Below are 12,727 nucleotides of genomic sequence, written 5' to 3'. Positions count from 1 at the left end.
CTGACCCCCGGCTTTTCCTCTGTCTCCCTCTGCAGCCTACCACCCCTACCCTGCCACCTGCCCGAGCCTGTTCATGCTCCTCCCTAATCGATAATGTCCACAGACGTTTGCTGAGCACTTCCTGTGGGCCGGGCGCTGCTCTGGGCTCCGGGAACATGACACGCTGGGCCCTCATCTCCCTCCCCGGCACCTGCCTGTCAGATCTCATCCATGCTTCAGGCCTGTGTCGGACGCCACTTCCTCCACTCAGGGACTAGACAGACCCGGGCTGGGGTGACCCTGGGAGGGGTGGCGGGCTGGACCCCCAGGAGGTGTGGTCCCCAGACCAGCCACATCAGCACGCCCCGGGCCCTCGTGAGCCCCACAGAGTTTCCGCTCAGTCCACACCTCCTGGACGGGAATCTGCGCTTCAGTGAGGTCCAGGTGTGCACACATCCCAGTTTGAGAAGCACCAAGGCGGGTGTGTGGGACTTATAACAGACGGGCTCATGGTGTCCACCGTGGGTCAGCAGGGGCTCAGGGACCAGGCCAGCCCAGGCCGTCAGGGCGCCTGCTTCTGCAGAGAGAGAGGCAAGGAAAATGTGCAGGGCAGATGGGGTAGCAGGCCCTGGATGGGCTCTCCTGCCTGAAGCAACCCCAAAAGGAAAAATATACATTCTAAACACCCACTTCCACATGCCAGCGATCCAGGAGAGAGGGGACAAGCAGATGGTCACCCAGCCTACTGCCTGCAGGGGCCCCAGACCACAGCATGGGGCAGAGATCCAAGGCCGGTGGGCCCCCAAGCTGCGAGGGTGGCATTGGAGATGCGAACACAGCTACAGTCTGCCGGGCAGAGAGCCCGAGAGGAGAGGCTGCGCAGAGAGCGAGCGCCCGGTGGCCGTCAGAGCATCCCTGGCCGGTCTCCGGCTGAGTACTGAGCAGCGCGCACACGTGGGCAGGGAAGGAAGGCTCAAGAGGTGCAGAGAGAACAACCTCGAAGCTCCCACAGGCCAGGAGTGGCTCACTGTCCCGGCATCCAGCATGGAGAGGCCTCCCAACACACAGGGTACCTGGTAGAGACTCACAAAGGTGTTGCCTCGCTTTTCTTTCCGGGCTACGGCCGCAGCCACGAGCGTGCTCAGGCTGGAGAAGAGGCTTGCCTCCATGTCTCCGCTGTGGCAGAGAGAAGGGCCGGCGGGATCCCAGTGAGACGCCTGAAACCCCCAGTGCCAACTCCCATCCGCAGACCCAGAAACGGACCAAAGATGGGCTGACCGTCCGGAAGTGGGCTCGATGCTGGGGAAACGCTTTGCTCCGCCGGAAGGGCAGGCGCACGGGCGTTGATAAGAGGAAGAGTACTGCCCATGCTCGAGTGCCCGAGAAGGTGACCTGGATGAGGGTGAGAATTGTACGCCGGCTGCTCAGAAGATTGCCCGCCACACACGTATCACAGCCTGTGCCTGGATGTGAAGGGTGACAGTGTCCAAACACGAGCGGGTTCTCAGGGAGCACGTGCGCAAGCTGGAGGGAGACAGGGCTTGCAAGGAGCTTCTGGCTGGCCAGGCTATGCCCGCAGGTCTGACACCGGAAACTCGCGAGCGCCATGAAGAGCGTCTCCAGGCCAAGGAGGAAACCACGACTCTGTCCAGGGAGGAAGAGGAAGAGACTGAGAAATAAAAGCCCCTCTCTGTTGTCTGTACAGAGTGGCTTTGGCAGCAACACAGATCAGTTATTTGATGAAACAGACCTTCATCACAAACCTTTATCTACCAAAAAAAAAAAAAAAGTTCTGGACGAAAGCTGTGGTCCCGCCTCACAAAGCGTGAAGGCAGGTCCCAAAGGGGTCGACCTGTTCCAAAGTAACTTAACCGTGTCCTGTGACAGTCTATTGTTTAAATGAAATTCTGGAACATACTGTTCTTTATTTCACGTACCTTCTTGACGGATACCTTCTAACAAAATCGGGCGTAACGTCCTTTCAAGAAAAGAACCATGTGAGATAATCCAGTCCCCACTTCTTCCCACTTGTCGTCAGTATGAGAGTACAATCATGTATTAGGTACCTACTACCACATAACCACCGATCCCAAAATTTAGCGACCCAAACAACCACCACTGTTTAGTGTCTCATCCAGCTTCCGGGGCTCCGGAATTGGGGGTGACTTGGTTCCCAGGGTCTCCCGCGAGATGCAGCCAAGATATTGTCTGGGGCAACAGTCCCATCATCTAAAGCCCCAATGGGAGCTGGCAGATCCGCCTCCAGAAGGGCTCACCCGCGTCGCCATAAGCTGGAAGCCTCTGTTCCCCACACCACAGGCCTCTCCCTTGGCGGCTTGAGTGTCCTCACAACATGGCGGTTGGCTTCCCCACTAGGTGAGGGATCCACAGAGCAGAGGGGAAGCTGCAGAGTCTGTTATGACCATCTTTTCCACAACATCATACTGGGTAAACACGGCAGCCCTACCCGTGGGGGAGGGTGCCGTGCAGGGGCATGGCTCTGGGAGGCAGGGGTCGCGGGGCCACTTTAGGAGCGGCTATCACGAAAGATAAGAGGTGCCACGTAACAAACGCTGGGATTGGCCATTCTCCTGTGTTCTCTATATGCCTTTGACCCTTATACTCACTCTGTGGGGAAGATACAATGAAAGATTGTAAGTAAAATAACAGGTTCAAGAACGCTGAGCTCATAAGTGGTAGAAACACTTCCAAACTCAGGTGAGTGTGAATCCCGCCACCCCACTGACCGCCTCCTTCTGCCTCAAGCCTTTTTACAGCTCTGGTGAAAAACTCCTGTCCTCCCCTGGGCTGGGCCTCTGTTCCCCAGGCCCGCGGTGTGGCCTCTCCTGCCGAACCCGAGCCCACAGGGGCCTCACAAGGCTTTCTTCTCCCGGCAGCACTCGCCGACTTGCTGTTCTCACTGAGGTCAGAAACAAGCGCTGTTCAGCCCACGTCAGCGTCATCCCCGTCCCAGCTCTGGGAGCCTGGACACACCCTCCTCGGGTGTAGACGGGCGCCAGGAGTGGCTGGGGCTTGCAAGGGGCTCGGCCACAAGTTGGCTCACAGCTGCGGCGACAGTAACCCTTACCTCCTCCTTGACCTCTGCGAGTCTTTGCATTTGTTCCACAGGGATGGTGTCATCTTTGCAAAAAGAAATGTTAACAAGGGATGAGCAAATTCAGCAACTCACACAGGAGGTGAACCAACTAAAAAGTGAGAACAAAGACAAGGACCATCAGCTTGAAGTCCTCAACTCCAGAGTGAGTGCCGGTCGCCCTCGCCATATGGTGGCCCCCCCCCCAAGCAAACAGCTGAGTCCCTGACTCATCCCATTAAACCGGGACCCCAGCTTCAATTGCTACCCCCTCCTCTCCCACCACTGTGAGAAGAGGCTGGTGGCCAAGGGCATACGGAGGACACGGAGTCCCAACTGCCAGGTGGCCCCCAACATGAAAGGCACACCTAGAAACGCAAGAGGCAGGGGTCAGCTTCCCTGAAAGTTAAGGGCCTTTTTAAATGTAACTTCGACTCTGCAAGTGTTTCTTTTCATCCTGACCTTAGGCTCCTGATCCTGTAGCATAAGCTTCCTTTTTTTTTTTTTTTTAAAGTTTATTTATTTTTGAAAGAGAGAGCACGAGCAGGGGAGGGGCAGAGAGAGAGGGAGAGAGAGAGTCCCAAGCAGGCTCCAGGTTGTCAGCACAGAGCCCAATGCGGGGCTCGAGCTCAAAACCATGAGACCAGGACCTGAGCGGAAATCAAGAGTCGGAGGGTCAACTGGCTGAGCCACCCAGGCGCCCCCAGAAAGGCTTCTCAGTATTTGTATGGTTTGTCTGTCTCGAGGAGTCGAGGTAAAGCCGAATAGCTGTCATCTCAGGTGACGGCTCAAAGAGCCACAGTGGCCGTCTGGTCAGGCAGCTCTGTCTGCGGTGACGGGGGTGGGGAGACAGATCTTGAAGTCCCAAAGAAAAGGCACATGAAGTAACATCTGGTGCTGAGCACAATACTCAGTTCGGAACTGAGAAAAGGCAGAGTGTGAGCTCTGGTGTCGGACAGACCGAGCTCCAATCCCTGAGCTTTCTTTTATGGTAACTTATTGGGTCTCCGTTTTCACATCTGTGAAATGGGGATAACAGAGGCATTTTCTGAGAAGTGGAGGCTGATTTCAGTTGTGCTCTTCTGCCTCTGCGCCTGGCAGCCGCCTGGCGAGCCCTGCGTGGTCCTTTCTCCCAGGCAGACTGACGCCCTAGACACAGGAGGTCACGGCTTTGGGGGGGCGCGTGCGTGCGTGCGGGTTGTGGAGGGGCGCAGGGTACAGAGCTGACTCCAGGTGGAAGAAATATGGAAAAGCAGCACCTGTTTGACTGTTCTCCTTCCTGAAGTACACTTGGATTATTTTTCTCCCCCTTTCCCCTCACTCATTGCCCTTGGGATGAGGTACTTCTCCGCTGGCCTGGGCCATCCGTTAGCACACAGGCTTCCGGCCACCAAGGGGGAGGCTCTCGTGAGCATCCAGGATGCCTGTCTTTCCTTTTTCTCGTTCCCTTTGTCATGTGTGTTAATTTTAGGAAAATAAATAGATGACATTGAAAAGCAAAATTAAAGAGATAAGAAAGAAAATGCTACCTTTAGAAATCCACATTGGGGGGTGTGTGGGGCTCAGTCGGTGAGTGTCCGACTAGGCTCAGGTCACGATCTCGCATCGCAGTCCGTGAGATTGAGCCCCACATCAGCCTCTGTGCTGACGGCTCAGAGCCTGGAGCCTGCTTCAGATGCTGTGTCTCCCTCTCTCTCTGCTCCTCCCCCGCTCATGTTCTGTCTCTCTCTGAAAAATAAATAACCATTAAACATATTTTTTTAAAAAGGAAATATGTAAGAAATCCACACTGATATTTTAATTTATATTCTTCCAGTCTTGTCTCCATATAAGTAAATGAATATTTAAAATTTTATACTGTACACAATTTTTTAAATTTTAAATACTTAGTATTTTCCCATGTTAATAAATAAAAGCTTCTATCATGGGTCCTTTTTTTTTTTTTAATGTTTTATTTATTTCTAGGAGAGAGAGAGAGACAGCGTGAGCAGGGGAGGGTCAGAGAGAGAGGGAGTGACAGACTCTGAAACAGGCTCCAGGCTCTGAGCTGGCAGTCAGCACAGAGCCCGACGCGGGGCTCGAACCCACGAACCGCGAGATCATGACCTGAGCTGAAGTCGGACACTTAACTGACTAAGCCATCCGGGCGCCCCTTCTATCATGGGTCCTAAAAGCTACAAAATATTTCATCGGTCCTGAAAGTTAGGTAACATTTTTCTGGATGTGCACAATGTAATAAAGCGATCTGTTCTTAAACATGGGTTGCATCTTTTCTTTTCTTTTTTTATGCTTTTTTTTTTCTCTGTTGCTATCAATACTGTGAAAAATATCCTGAACCTACAGATTTGTTGATTTCTAATCATCACCCTTAAGAGACGCTATGAACGTGGGAATTTCTGGGTCAGAAGGAGGCATCTTTGTGCTCTTACTGTGTGTTTCCCAGCTGCACTCCAGAGAAGCTGTTGCTTTACACTTCCTCGGCCGGGACAGATCTGGGGCAGATGTGTCTCTGAGATGTAACTGGCAGAAGCTCTGAGAGCCGTCCGGGTTCACATAGGGAGCCCCTCCATGTGTTTCCAAAAGCCACTTTTGGCTGGTCACAAAGGAAAACACACCTAGTCCCTCCATCCTTAGTACCCGGGCTCTGCAAAGCCGGCTCGGTCCTGTGGTGCAGATTGCTGACTCTTAAAAGAAGAATTCAGGGGCGCCTGGGTGGCTCAATCGGTCGAGCGTCTGACTTCAGCTCAGGTCATGATCTCACGGTTTGTGGGTTCGAGCCCCACGTCGGGCTTTGCACTGAGCGTGAAGCCTGCTTCAGGTTCTCTGTCTCCCTCTCTCTGCCTTTCTTCCACTCATGTTTGTCTCTCTCTCTCTCTTGCTCTCTCAAAAATAAACATTTTTTAAATTTTTTTTAAAAAGAAGAAGAACTTAGACACTTTATCCCCAGAACTCACGAGAGCGTGAACTAGGAACCCCTACGGGGCTCCGTGCATCCATCCGACACAAAAGGCTTCCCTCTCTTGGAATCTGGGGATGTGATTGGGCCACACAGCAGGAACTGTTCTTAGGGGCAGATGCGGGGACTGTGGGCCCCCAGACAGCCCCGTGGCCTGTTGCCCTTTCTCTCTGTAGTGCCACATGCTGAAAGAAGAGCTAAGAAAGGAAGAGTCTCAGAAGGAGCACCAGGAAGCCCAAGGGAAAGAGTTAAAACTTTGCAAAATTGTGAGTTTGAAGCTCCTTGCTCCCGGGTGTCCCCAGAGAGGCTAGACTTTGACCTTCAGGGGGCTGGGGGGGTTGGGGGGGGTTCCTTGGCCCCTTGAGATAGCACCAGCTCTGGGACTTGAATGATGGTTTGTTAACATAGTCTCCTAATTCTTTGAAATGCTTTGACCCTCCAGCCCCAAAGAAGAGGTGGGTGGAAATGTGAGGGGCACACACTCTCCCAGCATGCTCTGGGCAGTGGGCTCTGGCCGCCTCACCGTGTTCGCCCTGGGGCTGGGCGGGGGCTGGGGACACACTCTCTGGCCCCTGCCCCCGGCTCTGTGGCGCCCAAACCGTCCTGTTCCGCTGTCTTCATTTATCACAGGCACGGGCACCGTTATTAACACGAAATTCTCCCTGAAGTATTTTTACTGGAATACATCAATTTTACACCAATTCATAAAAACAAAACAAAAAGGAGAGGTATCGTTTGTCTTATATAGACGACAACTTTGGAAATAAAAAACAATGAAAACACGAGCACTGAAATGAAAACGTTCATTCCTGTGCCAGCCGAATGCTCTTGCATGTTTCCATTCATTGGGAAATACAGCGCCTTAGACGCCAGGAGACGTGCACTTTTCTGTGTTAGGAACGTGGCTACTTTCTGCCTCCAGTGGGAAAAAAAGAAAAATGTCATTGTTCTGTCCTTCCAAACTGTGTCCATTGTGTCATCCCAGCAGTCCTTATTTAGATTGATCTCGAAAATATACCCCAGGAGAAGAGCTTCTAATGAGCTGATGGATATCTTGGACTGTTTAATCCAGGGTCCATGCTGATTTTCACAAGAAACTAATCATTTTCCTTTACCCAGTTACCCATATATCAATTGAAAGAAAACATCTACTTGGCCCCACCGATGTAGAATTTTCCCAGCTAATACCAGATTAGGTTTCTGCCTTAATGAACCCAATGAAATGAGCTACAGAGATTCAGAATATTCAGCCCATTAGGGAAGCCGACCTCCTGTTGTTGAAACTCTTTCAGCAAATCCAAGACATGGACAAAGAAATGAGGAAGCTCAGAGAAGAGCTGAAGAAGAGTACTGCTGAGCAGAACATGATCTCTAAAACGCTGCGAGAAAAGAGCAAGGTAAGACAAAGACGGGGTGGCCCAGGGACTGCTCTGGGCCAGGCTCTCCGAGCGCATCATCTCCATTCATCTCACAGTGACCCCATGCGGTCGATACTGGTATTAACCCCACTTGACAGTTGAGAAACTGAAGCTCACAGAGGCAAAGGACGTTCCCCGAGTTCACACGGATAAAGTAGGTGTACTACTCAGAACTCGAACCCAGATCTGTCTGACTCCAGTGCTCCCGTGTGTAACCACTTGTAGACTGACTTCCACACTTACTTGTACAATTTATCCAGAAGAGAACGGATCCATTCGATCAAGTTTGCCTTTGACGTTGTTCAAGCTTAAATGTTCATTTTGATGGTTTTCGCCGTGTGTTCTATCAGTCATTGAAGAGGTATATATTTTTTTAATCTCATGATTGTGGATTTGTGTATTCTACTTTTAGTATTGCCAGCTTTTGCTTTGTGTATTTTGAGGTTGTGTTACTAGGTTCATATAAATTTAAAATTTTAATACTTCTCAGTGGGAAAAAAAAAAACCACTTTGCTCATCGTAAAATGTCCCTCCTCGTCTCTAGTAGTGTTTTCCTCTTAAAGTCCACTTTGTCATCAATATAACACTGGCAGCTACACTGGCTTTTCTTTGGTTAGAATTTTTATAGCATATCTTGCTCCTACTTTTTCTGTCAATCTTTAAGTTTTAGACCTCTCTCTTCTAAATAGCATATCATCTTTATAAAACCCACTTTGACAACCATTGCTTTTAGCCCATTTATCTATGACATAGTTGCTGGCTTCTTGGGGTTTAAATCTATCTTCCTGCCCATGGCCACCTGTATGATCTAAGCGACGTTCCCTTTTCTTCCTTTCTTGCCCTTTTTTGAGTCAGTGGTTTCCTGTCATTCCATTTTTCTCTCTATTATCCTGGAAAATCTTTCTTCTTTTGCTTCTCTGTTAGCCATAGCAAGACAACAGCATTTAGCCTTGACTTACCAAAATCCAATATTAATTAAGTTTTTCACTCTTTAACTGTTCTTTGAGTGGTCAGCCTAACGACTATAATCTGCATTCTTGACTTACCAAGATCCAACCTTAGTTGATAACTATGCCCTTCTCCTTGATACAGCAGTGACTTTAGAACACTAACTTCGCTCACCGCCCCCCCCCAGATTTTTATGCTATTGTTAACCATTTCTAAACTATTCCCTATCTTTTAAACCCCAGAAGACCTTACCAGTATTTCTGTATAGTCAGTGTTCATACCCACACATTATCTTTTCTGCCATCTTTTCTGCATCTCTGATCATCCATCTGGGATCATCGTTCTTCTGTTTGAAGAACATCTTTTAGTGTTTTCCTTCGACGTGGCCATGCTGATGACAAATTCTCCCAGATTTTCACACACACACACACACACACACACACACACACACACACACACACCACATATCTTTGGAAATGAATATTTAACCCTCATTCTTAAAACACATTTTGACCGACTATCAAATTATACATTGGCAATGACATTCTTCAGAGCATTACAGATAGCATTAGGTCAATGACCATTTGAGTGTCTCTTGTTTCTATTTAGAAGTCATTTAGAAGCCTAGGGGCCCCTGGGTGGCCCAGTCAGTTAAGTGTAGGACTCTTGATCTTGGCTCAGGTCACGATCTCCCAGTTCGTGAGTTCAGGCCCCATGTCGGGCTCTATGCCGATGGCATCGAGCCTGCTTGGGATCCTGTCTCTCCCTCTCTCTTCCCCCCACATGCTCGTGCTCTCTTGCTCTCTCTTAAATAAATAAACTTAAATAAAAAAGAGGTGTAACTATGGTGACTTTATGTAATCTATTTTCTCTGGCTGCTCTGAACTTTTTCTTTTCCCTTGAGTTTTTGCAGCTGTATTCTGATATATTTCAATGTGGATTCATTTTTATTTACCTAGTTTGGAGTTCACGTGGGCCTCTCGAAGCGTTGGCTGGGTGTTTTGCATTAGTCTGTGATGTACCACACAGGCAGCGGGGAGCCACTAATGGCTTCTGAACAGGGAACTGGTGTGATTACATTGTGGCCAATAACACCAATGGGAACAATAGCTATCATCCCTCGTGTACTGGGCATCATGCCAAACATTCCATCTCTCAAACATTTATCCTATCCATGGTGCGGAGGAGGGAATCGAGGCGCCTGGTCACTAGAAAGGTGACCATGGCCAGATGGTGGGGGCCAGGCTTGTCTGACTCCGGTCACCGTGGCAAAGCCACTGGCCACATGCGACGGTTCACGCTGAAATAAATCAAAATTACGTAAAACTCCAAAGTCAGTTCCTTGGTCACACCAGCCACATTTCAAGTGTCCGATAGCCAGATGTGGCTACCATGCTATTCAGACACAGAGCATTTCACAGAAAGTTCCGTCAGACGGCACTGCTCCACAGTTTGGTCACTCTCATGGCACCTGAAGAATGTGCTGGAAGGAAAGAAATGAGAGGAAGGAGGCCACTTATCAGGGCCCAGAGTCCTCAGTGCCTGGAGAGGAGACCTAGGCACAGGCTTGGAGATCGCTGGGTGTGAGAGACGGAGCAGGTGCAGCAGAGGATGACCCGAGGGTGGGGTAGGGACCGGGGCTGACAGCCATTGGATGGGGAGCCCAGAGGAGGGCAGAGTCCTCTGGGCTGGACTTGGCTTTCAGAGCATGTGACAAAGTCTGCTGAAGTTGAGGTCAGGGCATGTTTAGATGTGGGGGAATGCACAGGGAGGAAGCTAAGACCCCGAGGGGTTGGATGGCCTTTCCAAAGCACCATCGCTACTTGCGGGCTCTGCTGCACCGCTCAGAGCAAAGCTCTCCAGGGCTCTTCCACGTCTTTCGTTATGCCTGTGACTTCCCCCTTCAGCCCCACCAAGAAGCAGCTCACGAAGCCGGTTCAGCACCACACCCTCACGTCTATTTAGGGGCGTTTGTTTCGTTGCTCAGCAGCACCAGAGCCCGAGGCTCAACAGGTGCTTCCAGAAATGCGCCACTGCAGTGTCCCATAACAGCCAGCAGAGGGAAGCATCGCGCACCTGAAAGCTCCCCTCGCCTTGACTATGATCCCAACAGTGGGAAATGAATGGGCAAGTTTCCCTGCTTCAAACTCCTTCCTTTCAGGCTGTGATTCTTAAAAGACGTTGTTTAGCAAGCCCCTAAAGCTCCCCAGTTTTCCACTGGTGAGCGCTAAGAGTAGTAATCACAAATAGTTAATGATGATTAGCCTAATAATAACATCTACCACCTACCCACCATGGGGCAGTTACTAGCGACATTAAGATGAAGCCACTTGGTGGACATTCCTGTCGACTACAGATTACAACGCCTGGTACATTTATAGCGTCCTCAAGAAGTTCTGGCACGACTCTAAACGTTTTGAATCCCTGTAAGAACCCTACGGGGCGTACTAGGATCATCATCCCCATTTGGCAGATGAGGACACTGGTGGCAGCGGTCACACCACTTGCTGGGGACCCAGCAGGGATTGAAGCCACCCCAGGCCGAGCTCCACCCTTTCCCCTGGAGGGGGGGCAGTTCCTGTGAGCCTGCCTCTGCCCTGTGTGTGCCTGTGACCCCGCCACCTGGGTTGCAGCCCCCCCCCCGGACATTCCCCCCCCAGGGCCATTAGACCTCCTTGAGGAATTTCCCCGGAGTGCATTATGATCACATTAGCAGCGAGCACATGCTTTCATCATCATTTCAGGTTGAAGAGAAGCTTCAGGAGGATTCCAGAAGGAAATTGCTCCAGCTGCAAGAAATGGGGAACAGAGAGAACCTCATTAAAGTCAATTTGGAAAGGGCAGTAGGTCAGGTAGGCAAGCTCTAGAGCCCCCTGCAGCGCCCCTCCACACACACACACACACCCCCCGCTCCCCATGGGTCCTCTGCACCCAGGCAGCTGGTGGGGAGGAGTGAGGAGGACATCGGCCTTGGCGGAGGTCTCCCTCCTGACCCCGAGGAGAAGCCGTGTGTGGCTTCTGCACCCCAGTGGGCACGGCCAGCAGGCTTCTCCTGCTGGGGTGCTGCCCACACAAACAGCTGGCCACCGTCTGAGCCCCGGGCGGCCCATCCCGGCTGCACGCCTGCCCCAAACACCCGGCCACACGGCTCCCTCTTGGGAAGAGTTTAAGCCTCTTGATCCCATGGTGTTTCTCTTTTTTCCTTTTTTTTTTTTTTTAATTTTTTTTTTAATGCTTTATTTATTTCTAGGAGAGAGAGAGAGAGAGACAGCGTGAGCAGGGGAGGGTCAGAGAGAGAGGGAGTGACAGACTCTGAAACAGGCTCCAGGCTCTGAGCTGGCAGTCAGCACAGAGCCCGACGCGGGGCTCGAACCCACGAACTGCGAGATCGTGACCCGAGCGAAAGTCGGACGCTTAACCGACTAAGGCACCCAGGCACCCTTGATCCCATGGTGTTTGTCTTTTTTCTTTCTTTCTTTTTTTAATGTTTATTTTTGAGAGAGAGAGAGAGAGAGGCAGAGCATGAGTGGGGGGGTGGGGAAGGAGCAGAGAGAGAAGGAGACACAGAATCCAAAGCAGGCTCCAGGCTCTGAGCTGTCAGCACAGAGCCCAACGCGGGGCTCGAACCCACGAACCGTGAGATCATGACCTGAGCTGAAGTCGGACGCTTAACCGACTGAGCCACCCAGGTGCCCCTTCTGTGGTGTTTCTAATCCTTTTTTCCTCACATTTGTTTTGCCCTGACATCTACCATCATTGTTCTTCCTCTGGGCCCCCAGCAGATGTCATAGTGGGTGTCCTTAAGGAAATAAAGGAACACCCCAGAATGTCAAAGCGCATGCTCGATGAGGAAGTCCCTGGGCAGGCAGGTGGGCAGACACTGGTGATGCCACTTCTCTAATCCTCTGGCCCCAGATGGCCCAGTGGCCCTTCCTCTTACACAGGGCACAGATGTGAGGGCCAGAGATGCAGACGAGGCTTCACCGAAGGCTAAGGGACAGCAAACGGGAAGTCAGGATGGGGCACTGACCCTCCAGAATATGGCCCTCCAAGGGGGGCAGCTGGCCCTGAACTTCTCCTCAAGAGGCTCTCTCCTGGCCAGCACGCCTCCAGGGAGCCCAGGAATGAGTTGTGCATGTGTGTGCATATATGTGTGCATGCGTGTGTGTGTGTGTGTGTGTGTGTGCTTCTGGAAAGGAGGGCTCACCGGGTCGCCCACCGGATTCTCAGAAGGGCCTGTGAACTATCAAAAGCAGTTAAGGAGCACAAGCCAGGAAGGAGGCCTCCGTCTCCCACGGCTCAGCCCCCAAAGCCCTGCCGAGCCTTCACCGG

The 12,727-nt window shown here is 51.3% G+C and overlaps 1 protein-coding gene and 1 pseudogene across 10 annotated transcripts in view; both read left to right on the top strand.

Moving 5' to 3' along the window:
• The window catches only part of FHAD1 (forkhead associated phosphopeptide binding domain 1), a 122,820-nt gene that overhangs the window by 52,161 nt on the left and 57,932 nt on the right, over positions 1-12,727 (top strand). For all 10 annotated transcript variants that reach the window (XR_013337999.1, XM_077775811.1, XM_077775810.1 and 7 more), the window contains exons 7-10: positions 3,109-3,239; positions 6,206-6,295; positions 7,322-7,426; positions 11,140-11,247. Coding sequence is in view for 9 of the 10 variants with exons in the window: in XM_077775811.1 (XP_077631937.1) it covers positions 3,109-3,239; positions 6,206-6,295; positions 7,322-7,426; positions 11,140-11,247 (434 nt within the window). In the remaining variant the exon portion in view is untranslated. The remainder of the gene's footprint in view (positions 1-3,108; positions 3,240-6,205; positions 6,296-7,321; positions 7,427-11,139; positions 11,248-12,727) is intronic.
• On the top strand, positions 752-1,659 carry LOC144241066 (large ribosomal subunit protein eL19 pseudogene; annotated as a pseudogene).

This window comes from Crocuta crocuta, unplaced genomic scaffold, assembly GCF_008692635.1.
Source record: "Crocuta crocuta isolate KB4526 unplaced genomic scaffold, BGI_CrCroc_1.0 scaffold127, whole genome shotgun sequence".
NCBI lineage: Eukaryota > Metazoa > Chordata > Mammalia > Carnivora > Hyaenidae > Crocuta > Crocuta crocuta.
Note: the sequence above shows the minus strand (reverse complement) of the source record. Positions and strands in the feature narration are given on the sequence as shown.